Source organism: Strigops habroptila, chromosome 11 (assembly GCF_004027225.2).
Source record: "Strigops habroptila isolate Jane chromosome 11, bStrHab1.2.pri, whole genome shotgun sequence".
Lineage (NCBI taxonomy): Eukaryota > Metazoa > Chordata > Aves > Psittaciformes > Psittacidae > Strigops > Strigops habroptila.
In genome coordinates, this window is record NC_046360.1 from 30,761,200 (window position 1) to 30,782,973 (window position 21,774).

The window sequence follows — 21,774 nt, forward strand, 5'->3', positions numbered from 1 at the left end:
ACATCCTGAGAACAGGAATATATGAATTGTTTTGGGTTGAAATAGCCTTGTATTGGGATTGGATGTATAATTTCCTAATCTGGGGCAAGTTAACTCTGGTGAGTGGAGGTTGTGCCATGTGTATCTTGTCTGGTCTGTCTTTTTCCCCTGCCTTGCAGGCAGCTGAGGCTTTTCTATAGGTAAGCCTATGGCCTCTGCATGGATGGGTACCTACAGAAGCCTATGAATAGAGTGTACATGTAAAATAATGGCATAACAAAACCATTTACTCCCTTGTACTCCTCTTCGTTGTAATTCATAATCCATTCCTCTGATTTGGACCTTAGAGCTTCGTATCCAGTGCTTATTTTCTTTCACCAAGGTGTTGATACTGCCACTTAATACGGATCAGATCTCTAGGTGCCAAATAGCCACCTAGTCTGCCATGCTCATTGCCAGTTATTTTTAATTTATTACTTTATGTGTTCTGTTTTGAACATCGCTGTCTGATTGTCTCTGTCGGTGATGACTCTCCGTAATTGAATGGAATTAAAGTGGGAGTTTATGGTTCTTCTTGGTCTTTTAAAATATTTTGCTGGCTTAGAAATGCATTATATTTCATGGTGACCTTACTTAACAAGTGCTACCATCTCTGTTACCGAGGGAGTAGACTTGAAGTTTTTAGCCCACAGCAGATGTTGGCTGAGCTTGCAGGTATGAAGTTTTTATATGAAAGGGCATAAAATGCTTTAAAAATACAGCTTGCAGGTTCTGTGGCCAGCGCTCAGTGCTTAGACAGCACCTTTCATTTTCAAAGTGTTTTGCAAATATGGGCCTATAGAAGATCCTGAAATGAGTAGTATTGTCCCCGTTTTGCAGACAAGGAGGTAAAGGTGTTGAAGCTGTTGACTGCCTTTGAAATGGTGGGCATGCAGGCAACCACACAGCCAGGGTCCAGATGTCACAAACTGAGCTCTTGGAAAGAGATGCATCCTCAATGTGATAGACATATAGGAAAAAAAAGGAATTTCTAGGTGATTTGCCCAAGGCTGGGGAGAATTGTCAGTGCCAGAGCCAGCACTATGCTTTTGCTTTGCATCTAGCTCACAGCCTTGTGCTTGCATTGCTACATTCCACTTTTTCTCTGTCCCTGGAAAGAAGAGAAATGCTTTGAACAAAGCAGTAGGCTTCGTAGAGTCCCCTTTTTTAACAAATACAGTAGGGCAGAGCTGGATCCAGAGGTGTGTGATCAGCTGGTGTTCAGGGCAGAAGGAGGGCACTGCTCTTTCATTGAGCTGCGTGTACCTGGATATGGCTGTGTTGGGAAATAAGAATTGAAGATGTGACTTAATAGGATTGAGGGTCGTGTGTGGGTGAGAAGTTTGTGCTGAGGAAGATACGACAGAGCAGAAGGTTTCCAAACTAGGGTCTGTGGAGCATCCTGTGAGTGGTCTGCAGAGACTGCCCCTGCCTTGTTTCAGCTGCAAAGTTCGTGAGTGTTGAATGCACAGAGCCGTTTCCCATCACCGTCAGTGCAGCTGGGGATGCTGCCAGTGATGCTCTCAGGAAATGCAGCGGGGAGGAGGAGGTGGTCCGCGAGAGAAACTGTTGAAAAGTTTAAGTCTGAGTATTCTGTAATACATTCCCCAAAGCAATCCGAGTTCCTCGAGATTACTTTGAAGTGCAGGACAGGAAGGATTCTCTTAAGCACAGGCGATAATTATTACTACCTCACGGCATGCGTTACCCGTTTATGTTCCTGCTGAGCGTCCGGCGCGTTGCGGTGTGTGCGCGTTTCTTTGCCTGGCGCTGTGTACGCGCAGTACTTACTAACACCGCCTGCTCCCGTGCCCTGTGTGTGCTGACCCGCTCAGTGCGTGTGTGCCCCTTTAAGAGGCAGGCGCTCTCTGATTCATGTAGGCTGTTTCTGGCAGATTTAGGGTCTTGCAAAAGATGCCCTTAGTCCCTTATTAAATATTCATAAGAGGGTGGGGTCACATTTTTGTGACCTGAAAAAAAAAATCCCATTAATAAATTTGTTATCTCGCACAAAAACACTTTAGGGTGGAAAGCAATCCGTATCGCATCCCATTTAACATCAGATCACAAGTTGTCAGTAAATTGGGTCCTTTGTCTTTGCTTCTTGTGAGGTTCTTCAGCGGCATAACTAATAGGGCCATTGTCTGACAGCCCTGACTCCTGCGAGCGGAGCAGGCGCTGCTTGGGAACCCTGTCAGGGCGGCTTCTCTCTTCCAGTTACTCGCACCTAAAGTAACTATCGGCATCAGTTTTGTCTTCAGAAAGTAGGTGAAAACGTAAAACAAAATTGAAATAGCAGGAGCGATTTTACCAAGTATCCACTATGAAGTGGATAGTAGCTTTTGGGGCAAATGGGTTACGGGGACCGCACAGTCCCTGGTGGCAGGCAGCATGCTGACAGGACTGTGTGTGTGCGATGGAGTCTAGGGGCCAGGGAAAGTGTTTCTTTGCTGTCGCCCGTGTGCGAGTTTAAGGAAGCGTGTTCCGAGTGACACAACACCGCTGACTCCCCGGTGCGGAGGGGCCTTGCTCCATCCGAACGGGATGGCTCGGCCGCCTCAGGAGCAGGGCGCTGAGGGTCCGGCTGGCCGGGGTCCGGCCTGGGACGCGGGGAGCAGCTGAGGGCTGTCATGGTGCCGGCTCCACGCTGCTCTGTGCGGGGACCACTGGGCCGGCATCCATCGCAGGCCGGGCGCTGAGTCCAGTTCGACACTAACTCCTATTAGAGGCATCTTGTTGCTTTTTTATCATTACTACTATTCCCTGGCACTGAAATCCCGAGCTGTCGGGAAGGCAGGAGGGGAGTAAGAGCCACTTTCCAAGGGAGAAGGGAAAGTTCTAGCGGCAGGAGGGAGAGGTTCTCCCTGAGTGCTGCGGGGTGCTCCCACCCACCCCCCGCGCCTGAGGCGGCTGCAGCCGCACTTGCCCCCCGCCAAACACAGTTATTGGGGGGGGACGGACGGTGTTTAATCGGTCTCTCGGTGCGGTGCGGGCCGGGTCCGTCGGAGGCCGCTCAGTGCCGCCGCAAGAGGGGGGGGTAAGGGTGTGGGCTGTAAAGGGGGGGGGGCCGGGCCCGCGGGGCGCCCCGTTCCGGGGCGGGGTGTGCGCGGCGGCGCAGGGCGGGGCCGCGCGGGTGGCGGCGCGGCGCGGCAGCCCGCGAGCAGCGCGCACCGGCACTCCGCCCGCGCCCGCGGAGGCTCCGCACCGCTCCGCTCCGCACCGCCCCGCCAGCCCGCTCCATGGCCCGGCGCGCCGCACGCCGCACGCCGCCGCCCAGGTGGGTGCCTTACGCGGGAACGGGGTAAAGGGAGGGAGGCCCGCTCCTGGAGCGGAGAGGCTGGGAAAGCCAAAGCGATGCTCCAGCCCGGTGCTGCCGGAGGGAGGGGGTGCAGCGTGCGCGCCTCGCAACTTGCGGAGGGCTTGTAGAAGTGGTTGGGTTTGTTCCGTGCGCTGCCTGTCTTTTGTTCTGACAGTTGGGGTGCGCGGCGCTGCCCCGGCAGCTCTTACTTGAGCGGTGTAGTTTGGAAGAGGAGCGAGGGAGGAGGGAAAGTGCACAGAGCCGAGTAAAACACTTTGTCAGGCTTAAATGTCAGGAACCGGGATTGCTGAATGGATTCGCCACTCAATTTACCGGGGGGAAATTAAGTGAGTGAGCTTTGTTTTTGACATTGACTAGTGTTATGAACCCCGGTGAAATAAATGTAACGGGATCTAAATGTAGCCGAGTTAAGTGTCAACCCTGCGAGCCAGTATTTCAGGGCAATTGAGATGATTTTTCGAGGGTGGTGGGGAGGAGGGAACCCTTAGGAAGTGGGTGGTAAGTTTAGAGCAAAGTGCATATACACTCTTCCTCTTTGGAATTAACTCCTTCTAAGCCAGCTTGTTTTACAAAACACGGAGGGTTTCCACTCGCCCTGGTGCTGGTGGTGGGGAAAAGCCACTCAGTAGCAGGACACGGTCCCCTCGGTGCATGTGCTGGCCTTTGGAGCGCTACCATTTCATATTTTCAAATAAAAACAAGTTTGGTGGCAGGAAATATGAATCATTCGGGGTGACCAAGGTCTGTTTATGAAAACGAAATGGTTGGGTTTGCTCTAGCAGTGAGTGTTGAACTGCTAACTGCAATAAATCGCTAAAGTTTATTTCTAATAAAAAGTGACTTACGCAGGCTCATTTGCCTTTATATAAATAAACTGAAATGTTAAAATCTTTTTCATACGGTGCAAAGCTGCTTTTTATGCCTGATGCTCCCGGGCCTGATCCTGGACTGACTTGGGCATGTGCAATAGCTGTGGCAGGAGAGGAGTCTCTTTCCCTTTTGCTCTCGAAGCAATAAGCACTCTGCCTGTAAAATTAATATGTGCTGGATTGGCCCCCTCAGAAGTGTGTTTACTGTGCAAGCTTTCAGGCATCTTACACACCTTTACATCCAGTTAAAAAGCAATTTTGTTTGCTCCCAGCTCTGTTAAAAGTCACGGCTAAAATACGTGTTTATATGCAAGCCTGTCATTAGAGCGTGCTTCTGCCTGGTTAAGAAATGGCTTTTGTTGATTGTGTATTAATTGCAGTAGCAGCCTAGGAAGTCACTAAAAGCAGGCACTCTCCTCACAGCCAGCGGAAAATCTGCTGTCAGAGGGCTTTCCATGGTCTCCTGCGACTACTTCCAAAAAATCCCATTGATAAGGCAGCAGATATGAAACCCAAATCCTGCCTCACCAGAGGAGCTGCCTCGGCCTGGACTGTGATAGAGTTGAACTGCAAACTGATTGGTCTGACACTTTATAATCAAAGTTGATTTATTGTTCATTAGTAGTGCATTAGCCCTTTCAGGCAAGACAGTTATTTGTGTAGTGGCCTGTCAAACAAAAGACCGCTAGCACCTGTCATTTCTAAACCGTGAGATAAGCAAGCAGATATTAAGATAATGCAAATAGAAATGCACTGGAATGAGGTAAAGTTCTAGCAATTTCCCTGTAAAAAATACCGGTTTATTTAACGTGCTCATGTTTAGCACGGAGAGGAATTGGACTGTAGGGCGAGGGGGTTCCCTGCACCAGGACCATCAGGAGGAGAAGGCATCAGTGATGAGCTGGGCGTGCGGTTGCGGAGCACCTCCGAGGTGAGGAAGCAGCTGGGGCAGCTAATGAATTGGGAAAAGGCAGTCGCTGATACAGAAGACGTGAATGCTATTCTGTAGCCTTAATTTAATTGTGTTTGATTTTGGTTTTAGCATGAGAGCGAGATTGAGGCACTTTTCTTGTTTTGTCCCTGACTCCTTCCTCCTCTTCCCAATGGACAGATGTCATGAAATGATGCTCTTACTGGCAGGGGTTAATTATATGAAAACTTGATGACATCACAGCAGAGCTGTGAGAATGTCAAAATACATCTGCTGCCATATTCAGACATATTGCTCTCCCTCCTCTCCCCCTATATCAGCTCCCCTCCCCTTCTCAGAAGGGAATGATCTCATGACATAAAACAGAAAACAACACAAGTGTCAAAAGAAAACAAAATTAGTGAACTTTTGTCTGCCACCATAGAAACGAGGATTAACTTATGTTATTCCAGAGCATGGAATGGAGACTATCTGCATGAGGATATATAGTGTATTGTCTTGTGTGAATTTTCATTTGACAGGGATTTTGGAGGCTGTGATCTTAATTAAATCTCAACTGACTCAAATAATGCATCTAAAGGCATGCAGTGTTGCGTAACCTTGCTGAGTTGGTAAACCATAAATCATCAGAAAGCTTATGATAGGAAGGGCTGCTTTGAAATATTTTTTGTTTGCTACAGTTGTTTTTTTTCTCTTGGTCTTGTTTAACATACACTTTGCTGTGCTGTGCCATTGTGCCCTCCCTTTTCTGAGCAGCGTTATTTTTGCTTAAAGAAAAAAAGAGGAAAGCTCTGAGACATGCTCTGACCAGTCACTCAGCTGAACTAAAGAGAAGTCATAAATATCATGGGATTGACAGGGAAGAAATGAAATCCCTGCGCTGTCTTTCAGGGCATCTTGCTGCTCATGGGGAGGTGTGGGTGCCTCGCGCTCTTCCACAGCTGGACGAGCCCTCTACACGTTCTACAAGTGTAACTCGTAGCCCCACGCTGACATTTATGCTGGGGTGTAAATAGTTATCAGACACCACAGTGGAGTTGTATTGCCCCTGGGTTGTAATGGGGCACAGATGGATTATTGCACTAATGGACGGTGGGCTTTGACGTCTGTGCCCGTTGGGTTGGGTTTAGTTGTGTGCAGGGAAGAAAAGGGTTGCAACAGTTGTGTGAGGAAGGTGAAAGGGGCTTTTTAGGCATTGAAAATGATGTAGAGCGGTCAGAGAGATTTCTTACGTACCAGTTTCACCTGGCGATGCTCAAGCACTGATGGTGCTTGAGAATCACGTCGGGTTTAGAATACTGAAGCTAAACAAATTCCTATTTCAGTGTGACATGCTTTGGTTTGTGTGTTTGTGATTGCGTGCCCTGGGCAGCTGAAGGAAAGGTAAGGGGGGAAGGATTTTTGTATTCAAAAGTTGAGGGAGTTGCAAAGCTCTTGTGCTTTTCTTGATCTGTATTTCATAGTCATTTTAGAGCTGACAGAACTGAGCTGGAAGGACACAGCACTTGGATTTACTTTATGAAAAGGTTTCCTGGTAGCAAGATGACTTGCTGATGTTGTTTTCTCCCCTCTTTGCTAGGGAAAAGCGGTAGCAAGGGGTAGTTTTATCAACACCTGCAAAACTAGATTGTGGGAAAGTCCTGACACTGTAAGCTAAATTTGTTATTGTTTGGGGAAAGGCTTGGCTGGTTTTAAGCAGTTTGTTTGTTTTATTGAAAGCAGAACTGCATTACTGGAAGCTACTTTGCTGTAGTTCAGTTAAAATGTCCTGTACTCTTTTGTTTTTATAAGGTGCTTACTTTCCTAGCTTTGCTTTCCAGTTATAAGGAAAGGGGAGAAAAAATACATCATGTACTCATGTGAAGAGCTGAAGGGGCCGTGCAGAGGCTGGGGAGAGAAGCAGCACTGGCAAATAGCCTTTTTTTTTTTTTTTTTTTTTGGTCGTCTTTTTTTTTCCTTTTTAACCTTTCCAGCAGAGTTTTCTCTGTTAGCAGGAGGATCTGTAGTTTGTACTGAACTTAAATGAATGTTAGAAACCCCAGACTGAATATTGAACAAATAAGTGGAATTGCTAATTGTTCTGTGCACTAGTTTCGGACGGATTTGCCTTCATTGATTAGGTAAGATGCTCTGTTATTTGGGAGGGACAGCAACCCCCCCTCTCCAAACTGACAACGGGTTTTAATTTTTAAGCTTTATCTTGCCCTTAAATCTGAAACATCATTGTTCAAATAACTGAGAACAAGGTAAACCAACAACATCAAAAAGGTCGGCTTCTGTGATTTCTCAAGGGCTTGTTATTTTGTACTTTCCAATTCTATTTGATGTCTTGACAAAACAAGATGACACAAGGGAGAATACATTAAATTTTGATTTTCATCTAACCTGTTACAGTAGTGGCAGCTTAATTTCTTTTACTTTTTACCGAAGACAGCTTTTTGCACAATTACTCTAATTGCCACACCACTTTATGAGAAGGTTTCTTTACGGGTTTCCCATTTGCCTTGATTTTGTGAGGCATTTTTTTGAACATGCTTTGACCTTTAACACGGCGAGCTTGCTGGTTGGAGTGTGTCTTCATTAGAACTAAATCAGTGAATGGCAAGATTGTCAAAGAGGCAACTGATGTTTTCTCATTAGAATCTAATTTGCACCGTTGTGCTTAGCTGTGATGTTCAGCTGTAGGTGTCTGCCAGAGGTGTGAAAACCTGCACATTTTGAGCAAATAAAGTTTACAGCTGTTATAAAGGCTACGCTTGCAATCAGAGTGGCAAAGCCTGAGCGAGTGTTTTAAGCAGAGCTCTGTTTTGTATGGGAAATAAACAGCATGGTTTAACCAGGTGGATATTTTTCAAGAGCTGACTAATTTTTTCAGCTGGCCAGGACAATAAATACCTTCTCCAATGCCCCAGGTTTGAAGAGGAGGCAGCTCCGGGTGCCACTCTTGCAGGAGAAAATAATCAGAGAACAGAGAGAGGGCTCACCATTCCCTAGAAATCCCTGTCAGGAGTTGCAGCTCTTCTTAAAAACCTGCCATAGGGAAAGATAAAAAAAAAAGCCCCTCTGTATAACACTTCCTTTTTGCTCACATGAAATTCCAGCATATTAAATGTTGCCGGTTCAATCACGGTCTTTTATTATTTAATTAAGCTCTCCTTAATGTATGTATGAATTAATACACAAATGTAAGGAGTCTGACATGGTGATCATTCTCAGTATATTAAGGGTGTTTGGGAGAGAAGGTTTCAAGGGGTTTTTAAGGGCTTTAGGGATATTTTGATGTTGCTAAGCAGGATTGCTTTTGGTTTATTTGAGGCTTTTTTGGCAGAATATGTTGATCTAACATTTCCTTTCCTAAACTCTGGAAAAAAATACTGATTTCTTTTTTTTTTCCTGTCTTTTTTACTTTCCTAACTGAATTATGATAAAACATCTCTCCTGTTCAGAACCGTGTACAGCAGGTTATAATTTTTCCTTCCATGCTGGAGTGGGAAACAAAAACGATAACTTTTTTAAAACGTGAAAAATGATGCTGGTAATCTGGAGGCTGAAATCTCACTCAGCTTATTAAATGAGTATTTGGTTGTGTGTGTTCCGGTTTAGTCTCTATTTGACAAATGTTAGATGTAGAAAGGATTTAATTTATGTAAACTTTATATTTTTATGCAAATTAAATGGGTATTTATTATAGCAGAAACAATTATCCTGGCACTTAGTGAGAAACCTGGTATGCATGAGAAGTGGTAGATAAGATCAGATGTTTCATTCTGTAAACAAATATGAAAATATTCCCGTTTTTCCTCAGCTAGAAGAGAATACAGAAGACAGCAGACATCCTGACATGCCGGGAATGTCAGCATAGCCCATCGTGCTGCCTTCCGTGGGTCAGAGGGAGATCTTCCCTCCTGATAAAATATAATAAACAAAATTGTAATAATAAAATGCTAATTTAATTTTAAAGAGGGTTTTCCCCCCCTTTCGTAGGGAGTTGCATTGTTACGGAAAGAACGGTTATGCTAATGACAGACTACTTAACTGATTTTACATTAATATAATAAACATCACCTGTCTTAATGTGTTGTAGTGTATTATGGCAAAAGAACTAAGTCTAAAAGTGAGATTCCATTTTGCATCCTAAAACAGCATTGCAGTTTCTGTGTGAATAATTCTAACGGCGGCATTTTTGTTGTTGTTGTTGTTCTGGAGGATGAAATATTGTGTCGGAAATGGTTTAGTCTCGGAGTGGAAGCGGGTCCTGCCTTCAGCACTTCTGATTTTGCTGGGCTCTGCTCTGGCTTGTGGCATCGTGCTTCTGTGCTTGCCAGGGTATCAGTGGTTTATCTTCTGTGGTATGAGCAAAGCTGTTTTGCATTGTTTCGGCTGAGATTTTTGTTTTACATTTTAGATGTATTGCACATAATAGCTTTCTAATAAGACAGCTCAAGTTAATTGTTTGGTTTTGCCTACCCATATCTATTTCTATTTGTAGCCCAGTATTTTTAACCGTTCCTCAGTGACTCGCTCTTTCTGTGTTCAGCTTTGTTTTGCTCCGTTTAACTTTTATCACAAAATCTTTAACCGAAGAATTGCTGTTTGGAAAACCAAGGTGCCTGGTATGAGGTCTTAACTGAAATCAAGTTGGAACATACATCGCAGGAGGAAAGGATTTTCTGCCAGAGTTATTCTTTATGAATTAAGGAAATCCTCCCCATCTTCCATGCACGCCTGCTAACAGTTAACAGGACCACAGCCGTATCCAACATCGAAGGCACGTTGTGTGAAAATGGCATTCTTTTACTGTTTTTTTCTTTCACTTCATACAAGATTAAACTACTTGAAATTATTTAGCTAGTATTTAATTATATTAATATCACTGAAAATGGGGGAATGGAGATGATTAAATGGGACTAAATCATTTTCATCCCTGTGACCCTTGTCTGGGTTGTATGCAGGAGTGACAAATGCATCCCTGCTGTAACTCTGTTGTGAAGTTAAAGGTGAACTTGGCCCAAGCTTGGGGCGGTTTTCCTTGGTCAGTCCCACCAAAACACGGGGTGCTTGTGGAGTTTGGAGTGGGGATAGCAGAGGGGGCTGTGGGGAACGGGAGGGCAGAGGAGCAGCAGGCAAAGCCCTGGGAGAAACAGTGTCTGAAAACAATTGTCAGTATTAAAGACATTTTTTGCCGTTGATGGTATTAGCATGTCAGCAGGTCTATACTAGCACGGCTCCGAAAGCCAAATTGCAGCTGTATTTTTACCTTTGCTGCCAGGTTTACATGCAGCTGGGTATCTACCACACCCTATTGTTATCAGTCAACAATACCAAAAGTAGTTCATTAATCATATCAATAACAACAATCGTGTTTCATGTGGAAAATGGAAATAAACAACTTAAAGAAAAGATTGATTTCTGCTCAGCATGCTAACTTAGCATTCTTTAAATATATCTGCCAGTAGTTTAATTTGAACTTCAACTCCCTGAAGGCAGCAAGACAGAATTATTTTAGTTCTTCATAAACTGCCTTCTGTGATTCATTGTTAACTCATAAAACACACTCATTTTCATGTACTTAAACAGTTAAGCCATTTTGAAAGTTGGTTTGTAATTTTTTTTGGCAACACATTTAAGTTGACATCTGAGAGATAGAAATCTAAAATTAATTTATAGACCTCGGTTTAGGTTTCATTTACTATCAGACAAAATATCAGAAATAAATATTTTTTTTTATCTAACATAATATAAAGTATATTGCACAGTATCTAAAATAAAGTTTAGTTTTGACTGAATACACTCAAAAAGGGACCCATAAATATTAGAGAGCTGTAGTTAAGAACTTACATGACTGTTTTAAATACTATTGATTTAAACCACTGGCTAGATTTTATGAATCAAAGTGTAATTTCCAAGCTTTGGCTATATTTCTCCTTGCTAAAGCACTCTCTCTTGTGTGCCTTTAGCAGCTTTCCAGACATTCAACACGGGATTAAATGATAGTAGTTACAATGATCAATAGGTTAAGACCGGTACAATCACTCTTACCGCTAATGACCTCGGTAGTAATGGGTAATAAAGTGTGGGCTATAATAGCCTATTGCTGGTGCTGCATGCCCTTTGATTCCTGGTATTACCAGGGACTAGCTACATGAAAAAGTTGGACGTTGGGAGTTAAGAGAGTGGATATATAGGCCATCATTCTTAACTATTTGAAGTCTTCCAGCCGCACTTGTGCCAGCGCTTGTTCTGGAGGTGCGTGTGGTTTTTAACATGGTAGTTTCTGGTTTATTTGAATTTGTTTGTAAAAGGTTTCCTTAAGTTGCTTTCATGATAAACTGAAGCACAAACTTTGGCTAAACGTGGCTGTTAGCCGTGTTTATAAATTGAAGGCAGGGCCTTCTTTAGAGGTGCAGATGTGGTGTGAAAATGTGGTTTCAGATGGTGAAATGAACGGATCAATGCAAACTTGCACTCCTAGGTGTGCCATATATATAAAATAGATAAAGATACATTTTTTTTTCTTGCTGGTTAAGTGCTTCTGTTCCAGCAAAGAGTGCGCAGCTAGGAGATCCTTCACCGGAAGGTACATGGCCAATTTTCAAAGGCAGGGCCAAATCCTTAGATTTATCCCAAGATAAGCGTGCAAAAAAGCTGTGGAAGTGAATGGGAGTTGCCTCTGCATAGCTGACGGCAGAATGCGGCCCTTCGTATTAATCACCGATGTGTAGGGTTTACAGCACCCCACCCTATTCCTGTCTGTATCCCTGCTTGTCGTCATAAATCTGACTGAAGAGTATTTGTGTTGTCTATTTTCCAAGAAGGGCACAGAAAACATACTTAAACATGCTTCCTCTTCTGTTTGCTCGGCCCAACTTCAATGAAAGGTAGTACAAACCCGAGGGTAAAGTAAACTTCTCTGGGGATGAGAATAATGAAGGTGAGTCATGCTTCGGGGCGAAGATAGTGACGGCACTATTGAATTAAATAATTCTGTACTCCCAGGAAAGTTTTTAAAAAGACTATGGATTAAGAGGCTATGAATTAATGGGATTACCCATCCTGGTGACTCAGTGTCCTCAGAGCTGGTCCTACGTGGCGAGGGGTGGCACCGCGCAGCAGCCAGTGGCTTTCCCATAGGCATGGGCAAGTGGTGCTGGCCACGGGAGACCGGGCTTCAGTGGGACTGGTGTTTGACCCATAATTAAATCTCCATTTGCTGCGTTCACAGCGGCCTGGACCACATTAGCTATGTGGGAACGCATCGTGCCATGGGGAATGCACAGAGCACCTCGCCGTGTTTGCATTAATGGGATGTCGGAGGCGTGCGAGCCTTTGCTAGGCTTTGCTCAGACCAGTGTTTCCAAGGCAGTGCCTGGCCCTGGCACACAACATGTACACAACAACACGGGGAGATGTGCAGCGTACATGCGTCTGACCTTCAGGAACCATTTTTAGTTCATCAAAATTAGTGATGCTGAGAAATCAGGACATCAGTGCATAATGACTGTGAAATTAGGAATGAGAGCTTGCTATGCAAATGACAGGACAAATCATGTGAAAAAGTCAAGATAAACTGCATATTAAGACATTATGTTACATAAAATTAATACTGCATTTCTCTCTTGCTTACTACTACACTGGAAGATATTTTTTTTTTTAACTCCCTTTATCTTCTGATCAGCTATTGTCTGCTGATTTTTTTTAAAGTGGTGCACAGAAAAAGTGCTAAACATATTATTACCTTTTATTGTAATACATGAGATGACAGGAGATCCTTTTTAGCAAAGTATATCCTTTACTGCTTTTAGTTTTGTGCTGTCACGTATTTGATTTGAAACTATAGAAAAGTAAGGTGCTTAAATATTACTGTTAAAACTCATATGGGTTTTGTCTTTTCCTCTATTGTTTTTTTTTCCTTCCTTTTCTTTCCCCTTTTTTGGGTGGAGGGTAGAGGGGTGGGTTTCTAGGGAAATAGTCTTCTTGCATTACTAGGACTGACAAAATGGTTCTCATGTAGTCTGCAAATTAAACACAAGTGCAGTGATTATTTTGAATAGCTAAATTACATTCTAGAAAGCTTGCAGAATTCATAGCATTGTCATTAGGTATCCGCTTGAATACAATTTGTGTAACCTTGGCCAAGACAGCCTGTCATTTTAATGTCAGTGTTTTATCTGAACAAGACATCATCCTTTCAGATACAGTGTACAGGTTCCTTGCAAAGATGCCCGTGCAGAAACGTGTTAACAGTTGCAAATATGAAATGCTATCAAGTTCATCACTGTAGCTGTTTGTCACTGAAATGTCATGGAAAGCGGCTTTTAATGGTATCTCACATAATATGAAAGAATTGAAGACATCTGTATGCTTGGTGAATATGGAATGGTAAAGACATCGTGGTAGGGCCTTTCTGTTAAAATTGCATAGGAGTCTAGTGCTGTTATTCACATCACTGAGCCTTCCTTCAATTTGCTTTAAAAACCTGTCGTAATAGGGTCTAGATCCCATCGGTGTGGGATACCTAGCTCTGGATTTCTGTACAGAAGGCAAGGGCTTTCTGGAAGGGAAAGGACCTAGTTGATGGTTTCTTGTAAAAATAAATAAATCTTAACAGGGTTTACCATATTGCTTGCTGTAAAGAATTCCCATCACAATAATGTTTTGCGGAAGGGAAATTTAGTCCCAGGAAAACGTGGTCGATACCTTGGTGTGGGCTGTCGTGGACTGTAAGGACTCTTGCCTTCAGTACCCTCCATGCCAGGCGTGGGGATGGTGGGTGATGTGGAGATGCTGTGGCAACGCACTCTGACCCCCTCTTTGCTCTTCTCTTGTGCTTCAGGTTCCAGTGTCGGTGGCTATGATGACACCTCAAGTGATCACTCCCCAGCAAATGCAGCAGATCCTCCAGCAACAAGTGCTAACTCCCCAGCAACTCCAAGTCCTGCTCCAACAGCAGCAGGCACTCATGCTTCAACAGGTAATTGTTTCCTTAACAGCTCCAGTTGTTTGCTCCCTCCCAAAATATTCCCAGGGAAAGAAGCTGCCCGTGTCTTGGGTCTGAACTTTGGAGCAGCCATGCTCTGGGATGAACTGAGTGCTCTTGTTTTAAATTCTAGAAATAGCTCCTAGAAACAAATCCAGGGAGCAGTGCTAGGAGCGTTTCCAAGATGAGTTAAATAATACAGATGCATATTTAAGTGTCAGGACTTCGGCAGTTGTCCGTGTTGCTTTTGCCTGCATCCCCTAGAAAGCATGGTGTGCCCTGACTAATGGGAATAAAGAAGGTAGTAGGGTGATAATTCCCATTTTAGACCTGGTTACGTCCATCTGGCACCGTAAAGGACTGTGGAAACGGTGGCAATAAAAGTGAAGAGGTTTGCAAGCCTTAATTGGTTTGATTTCAGCCAACGTACACCGTGTGGTGTGTCAGTGTTTCTCACAGTCTGTGTTCCTTTTTCAGCTGAAAGCTGGCCACTGACAAGCCCCAAGTCTCCATTATCATAGGGTAGGGCACAGTGGGGGCTCAAGAATCCTGGGTGGGCATCAGCACCCACCCCAGCCTGACCTTGTGTGCTCCCTCTTGCCCATGCCAGAGCGCTGCCTGCGCTGTGCACATCTGGAGAGTGGGGAGGAGGAGAGTATTTCCCAGGATGTCTATGCATGTATTGAACAACACTTAATACAGTCAAACCCTATCATTTAGAAAGCATGTGTGTTTCACAACAGAGATTCGCCAGGCTCTCTCAGCAAGGGCATTTTGGCTTTGTTGTTACAATCAAAGGTCATTCCATGCCTTATTTTAATTAGTTTGTGTAGAAAATGGTATGTTTTTCATCAGTTCATTTTGGAGATTACTTTTCAAACGATAATGCCAAGAATAGTCAGTGTGCACTGAATTTATTGTTGAGTTTCAAACTAAAGGTCAGACCATTACAGATAAAAGGATGCTATTTTTCAAATCACAGTTTGTGTGTTACACGAAAAAGGGACACTGAATTGGCTCTCCACTTTGTTACTTACCATCTTTCCTTTTCTTTGTAGCAGCAGCTTCAAGAGTTTTATAAGAAACAACAGGAACAGTTGCAGCTTCAACTTTTACAGCAACAACATGCTGGAAAACAGCCTAAAGAGGTACAGACAATACCCATTTTACTTTCAAACCACAGATCCCTGGGGACTGTCTAGTGGCTATTAAACTGTCATTCATCTTATAAATGATTGCACAACTGAACTGACTCTATCAGGTCTCAGCTTTCAGATTTAGAGTTATTGTCCTGTTTTCGCCTGTGTTTTCCTGTGCTTTCCATTTGCTTGCTGCCACATATTTTATAGCAGGGGACCATGCCTTGGTGTTTGGTATGAGTACTGGAGCAAGCATCTAGACTTGTATCTGGGGAGAGTGCTTTTGGAAGTTAGTTATGTTGTAAAGGGGAGGGGGCAAGGCAGCAGGCCCAGATACAGTGCTGTTCTTTCTAAACAGAGCAAAATGCTGAGACGTTGAGTTTGGGTTTGCAGTTTCCAACCGGAGAGGTTCTGGTTGCATGTTCTTTCCAGCATGGGCTTAGCAGGAGGGACCGCACTGTGGCAACATTGGTGGTGGCACCAAGAAATGAGGTCTGAGAGGCAGCATGCGAACACTGCCTGTTCACGGTATGGTGGTGGGAGATGTTCTGATGCCACCACAGTCCATGGCAAGAACACGACAGGACAGGATAGTTCCTGCCTATAAGTTCCAATACACTTTTAAAATACCTGTCATGTCCTGAACTTTGTTGGTTTTGGTGTGCTTAAATTTAGTTTTGCTGCAGTTAGGTTTCTTCTTAAGGCTCTGAGTTCACCTCTCTAGGCACAAGGAGTTTCATGTTTAATCTGACATCAGCGCTGGCTTAGGTGGATCCTAGAAAGCTGCTTCTTGGCATTAGACACTGCGTGATGTCCTGCCATAGTGGCAGCGCTTGTGTGTCACTTTACAAGTGGTGATGCTCAGAGCACACACTGGTTTCTGCCCCCCCAAATTTCAGCAATTGTGCCACCTGTGCCAAGTTACAACCCAGAGTGAATTTTTCCAGCTGAGTTATAAACCCCTGAAAATAGGGGGGTTTATAATGGAAACGCTGACACAACCTTAACCATAGCACGCTTACGGGCGCCACTATAATAAAAAGGGAACAGATTAAAAAGTGTCTAAAATGTAAATCTAAAGGACTAACAGTAATTAAAATGGAAATGGCACAGGGAGGGAAGGCATGTAATTGTGAGATATCACTGTGCAGAATGCTCTCAGCTTTGTTTTGCTGGCTGTTTTTCTAATTCAGTAGGGCTTACTCATCAGTGGCAGTTCAATGCGCGTTAATGACTCTGGGATGCAGGCATCACTCTGGACAAAGAAATGATTATTGTGCGGTCAAAAGAAGTTCAAAGACAAGAAGGGAATTTCAGTTTTTTCCTTAGAGATCCACATTCAAGAGCATATAAATTAAGCCAAATGTTAAAAACCACAGTCTGAAAGCTGACTTCAAAGTCACAACTCTCTAATTAATGAACTGCGAGCTTCAGTTTGGACAAGTCGTGGTTTGATGCGCCCATAAATCAACATGACAGGTCTGTTTCACAGTCTCAGACAGCGCTTGTCATTGAGTCACATCAGATGTAAACACAGCAGAAAAAAGAGGGAATATGAAGGAGGTGCAATTGATCAACAGAATTGGTAAAAACCCACTTTTGAAACGCATTATGCATGATCACAGGAAATGGCGATAGCCTCAAGAGGCTTTCTCCTTCTGCTGTTGCTTTTTTGAATCAGATTTCTAACAGCCTTCAAAAGGGAGAATAAGAATTATGGAGCTTCTCCCCTGTGGCTGGCAGGCAATAACCCCCTGTTGTTATTTTGTGCTTCTTTCTTTTCAAAGGCGTCAAAATTTAGTTTTTTAAAGATCTTTAACTCTATATTTGAAGACAAACAATAAAGGGCTGCCACTGTCATTCTTATCAGTTACCAGGGATTGTATTTTTTCTTTCTGTTGCCACTTCTTATTAACCTCTTATTTGGTCTATTAGACATAGTTTTGAATGCAAGCCTGCATGCTGGGAGAACATGAAAGTTCAGATGAGCTCAGAGGGCAGATAAAGAAATTTGAAGGGGAAAGTTACACAGCAGAATGAACGATAAAAGTTAACTCTTCTAAATTGCTGTTGTCAGACAGGAGAGCATCTCAGACACAAAGATGAGGGCTTGGAGCTTAAAGAAAAAAATACTTTGTGTTAAAAAAGACGAGAAGGGAAGTTAGACAATGTGATGGCATTTCAATATCTAACACACTGATTTACTGTGGTCACACTTCTGATATTACACTGTCGAAAGCAACAATAAGAAAGGACTCCTTCCTGTTTCAAGAAGAGCATTTTAACACGATAGCTGTTAAGAGAACAAGGGGCTCAAGTACTTCAGCTTTTTCTAGGGGTTGGAGGGGGTATTTTTGCTGATGGTTTTAGTAGAGGCCTGTTTCAACACTGCATTTCATCCCACGGGTTTGTTCAGCCCCGTTGTTCCTGCCTTAAGGAGGTTGTTCTTGCTACATTAGCATGCGAGTGGCAGTCTTCTGTTTTTTCTATTATTATTTTTCCACCCCTCCCTCTCATACTAACAGGTAGTGGTGGGGTCCCATGGCGAGCAGTGCCGTGGTGGGGACGGGCGGCTGCCATGCTAACGAAGGCTGAGTTTGTACCTTGACAGATGGAACAAGTGTATTCATGTACTGCATCCCCCAAATCATTTTGTTAGTGCCTTGTCCTATTGTACTGTCGTGAAAGAGGGAAAACACAACAGATCTCCCAAGCCCCACTGGTAAAAGGGGTCCGACCCCCAAGCGGGATGACAGACAGACCCCAGTAAGGTGTCTGGTGGGTTTTACTCGGGGGCTGCATGGTGTAGCAGAGGGTGAGCACTGCACAGCGCCCGAGAGCAAGAGGCACTAGGATGAGATCCAAGCCCTGTGTCCGTGGGGCTTCCTCTCCCCCTGCCAGGTTGGGCCTCCCCAAGGCAAGGGGGGCTTCAGAGCTGCAGAAGGATCCCGCTGTGTGCCGTGGCGCTGGATGGAGCGGGCAGTGTGCCGAACAGGGCCGTTTGTCCTCCGGCAGTTGTGACAGTTTATGTTAGGCAGTAGGGAGTAACCTAAGAAAGGAAAACAGACCTTTGACAGAAGCTTTAGGGAGGGGATCAAAAATGCAAGTTTTATCAGGATATTTCAGCATTTTAACACTGACTACTGACCTGACAACAGGACTGCACTGAGACCTTTTTTGTATGCATTCAATTGTGAGAAGTAAACAAACTGCCTTGTATCCTGTGTTTGGTAACTGGGTGGGGAGCACAGTTTGGCAATGTGTCTTGCTTTTAAATTCTTTCTTGGACAATGGGCCTTGTATACTTTTATATCCTGGCTTTTCAAAGTAGAGAGTGTTCAAGAGTTTTTCTTAGGATAGCTGAGAAGACAACTGTGGGCATCAGTCAATTTATATAAAGGTTGTTGGTTTTCGTAAAAAAAGAACATGCTAACTTTACAGTCAGATGGCAAATGGGTAAAACACAGCTTACTGTGACTAGATTTTTATGTAATACCATTTATTATATATATAAATATATTTACAAAATGAATATTTATGGAAGCAAACAGTAACTCCTGATATAACTGTTGCTAGGGCTTGCATTCATCTGGTGCTGTTGCAGATAGTTGCAGCAGCTGGATCTGTCTGAGCAAGCTGTTGCAAAGAAATGAAAACTCTCCGAGGTTCAGAACATCTAAACACCTATTTGTTTAACTGTGTTCTTGAAGTCCTAGATTTGTTTTGAAAAGAAGAGAAATTGACTTTATGAATAAGATAAATTGACTGACTCTGTCAGTAAATAGACTGACTTACTGTCAGTAGATAGACTGACTGCTAGTACAGTTGTGGGTACACGGTTGGCTCATTAAGGTTGATGGGGCACAGTGGTAGAAGAAGGTGGGGGACAACCCCCTGGCTGTGTCCGTCAGTCCTGCTCCTGCAGCTCTGGTGGAGCTATTTCCCAGCTTGACACCAGTAGGGAATGGGGCCAGCGATGCTCTGGCTTGGCATCAAGGAAGGGCGACAAAAAGCTTGGGCTCTGGCTGGGGTTGGTTTGCGAAAGTATGCAGGTTTGTAAGAGTTAATTTTCTTTCCATAATTGTTAGCCATAATGTGTATAAGACCTCCACCTTGATATGATTCCTAGCAGATTAGGGATATTAGATAATTTCCTTCTATTTATTGTACTACTGCACTGTATTATCTTTCTATCATTCAGATAATTACTAAGGAAATCTACATTAATTTTTTTTGGCTAGCACAAGGAACTGCTAAACACTGGCATGATGTATTGATGTTTTACACAACAAAAGTTTTCCTCCTGTCATTGTACAATAAATAAAAAGATATTTATCAAAATGCAAAGCCTTTCATGGGTTTTAAAGAACAAAGCAAATAAAATACAAGATGAGCATGGAAGCAAAACCTAGAGGCTTCCTTAACTGCACAAAATTAAGGACTCTGAAGCCTGGAGTACTGAACATATTAAACACTCACATTCAAGTAAGATGTTGTTTGCTAAATTATGAATGTGTGTAATTAAAATCTAGTGGCTGTTTCTATGAAAGATTTACAATGTTATTTCATCGTTTGTCATGGCTAATTAACAATATTAGATGAAGTTTTTCTTCTTCAAAGGTCTGATTTTTTCTCATTTATTTATGTCAGAAGTGATAAACAGAGTAGTTAAAAGCTTCTCCGGGTACAGTAGTGAGAAAAGCAACATGTTCTCTTACACCTCAAAGGTTCAGGGTTCACATCCCTGTGGAGTAAAGCAGCTCCATCTTCTTTCTAGTGACAATAATTAAAATTTTCAAAGTGCAGAAGTAGCAGCCTTAAATACAGCACAGAATAATTCCAAACATAACAGAAAGAATTGTGGGGCTTGATGGATGAAGCAGGCGGAGCACAGTGCAGGGTTGTTTTTCATTACATCTAAGTGTGATGTGATGGTGTGGTGCGATTCTCATGTTATACATGTTCTTTGCCTCAAAGAATTACGCAGGACTTTTAAGAGCTGCCAGCAGCGTTTGCTTAACTCATGACTGAAACGCAGCCTCTTCTGGGGTAAAACACAACCGCGTGGATCAGGAGATGCACATACATTGTTAGTTGGGATGGCAGGAGCGATTTGGGTAGGATGAAAGTAACCGCTGGAGGTGGGAACCGACTGCAGCCCTGTGGTTAGCTCGAGCACCTAAGCATGCCTTGGGGTCTTTGATATGGGGTAGTGGGCTCGCTAGCTTGCCTTGATACTGGGTGACTGCGATCAGCAGTTGAAGTGTGTTGAGACGAGGAGCCCTGTAAATCCTCTGTTAACGCTTTGCTCTGTATTGACAAATGTGCATTTTTTCTCTTCCAGCCCCAGCAACAGCAGGTGGCTACGCAGCAGTTGGCCTTCCAGCAGCAACTCTTACAGATGCAGCAGTTGCAACAGCAGCACCTCCTGTCTTTGCAGCGTCAGGGGCTGCTGACGATCCAGCCTGGCCAGCCTACTCTGCCTTTGCAACCCCTTGCACAAGGTTGGTGAGGGGTTTGGGAGCTACCGACTGTCCAGCAGAGCAGCAGCATGCCATGCACACACACATGAAATTGTCACTCAATAAGAGAAAGATCTCATAGGCTCATAAAGTGATAAACACAGAAAAACCCTACCAGGCAGGGTGGGCGTTATAGAGGTATTTTCTGAGGACAGTGCTGAAATCATGGACCACTCTGGCTAGTGGGAGACAGGTGGTTCAGAGTTCAGATGCAGTTTGCACAGCTATAGCCAGTCTGGTAGACTTGAAGCTGCTGGTTGTACTCATCTGGGCTTCAAATCTTTTGCAGGAGGCATCTTAATTGATTCTTGGTGCTGGGTTCATGGCTTAAGGTAGTGTGAGAGCAGCTTTTCCTTTTCTGAATGTGCTATTTGGGCGCTTTCTGGTTCCAGCCTGGCAAAGAGCCGGGCACAGAGCACCTCTGATCCGCATGCTGCTGAGCTGTAGAAATTGGATTGCCCTTTGCAGCAGCTGAGAGGGAGAGGTGGCAGTGTCTCCTCTCCATGCCTGTTTACATGGCCCTCATTTCACTGCCCGTGTGCATCATAGCCTCATTCCTCCCTCCACACTGAGGCAAATTGGGATTAACTCTGTTTAGTTTTAATGGTAGTGTTGACAATTAGATCCTCCTACATCTTTATTCATCACGCACTCTTGCCAGAAGTTACTGCTTTGCTGAAATCCCTGTTTTTATTTTTCTTTTAAGATATTGATACATTGAAAGCAATAACTACTTAATCTCTGTACTTCTGACAGTGATTATGACCTGGGGGTTTTATTCTCTCTCTTCCTGTTGGGCTTGAATTTACTTTTTGTCTGCAAGCCTTGGAACATTTTAACAGACTTGCTTCAGCTCTGGCTGCTGTGATTAAGGCAGCCTGTTCAAAGTTGGCATGGCTCAGGGAAGACCAGGTCTTTCACCCTTGATGTTGGTATTTCTGAATGATCATGCCTTTTCCTTCCCTTGCCCCATAATAAATTTAAACATCCACCTCGGCA

The 21,774-nt window shown here is 43.8% G+C and overlaps 1 protein-coding gene across 24 annotated transcripts in view; it reads left to right on the plus strand.

Annotated features, from left to right (window-relative positions):
- FOXP1 (forkhead box P1) overlaps positions 1–21,774 on the plus strand; it is a 387,257-nt gene that overhangs the window by 296,946 nt on the left and 68,537 nt on the right. For 17 of the 24 annotated variants that reach the window (XM_030501104.1, XM_030501109.1, XM_030501099.1 and 14 more), the window contains 3 exons: positions 13,971–14,108; positions 15,173–15,262; positions 20,598–20,757. In XM_030501104.1, the coding sequence (XP_030356964.1) occupies positions 13,971–14,108; positions 15,173–15,262; positions 20,598–20,757 (388 nt within the window). Of the gene's footprint in view, positions 1–3,141; positions 3,296–13,970; positions 14,109–15,172; positions 15,263–20,597; positions 20,758–21,774 lie in introns of those variants that run through there. The other 7 variants (XM_030501116.1, XM_030501118.1, XM_030501115.1 and 4 more) reach the window with 3 other exon arrangements.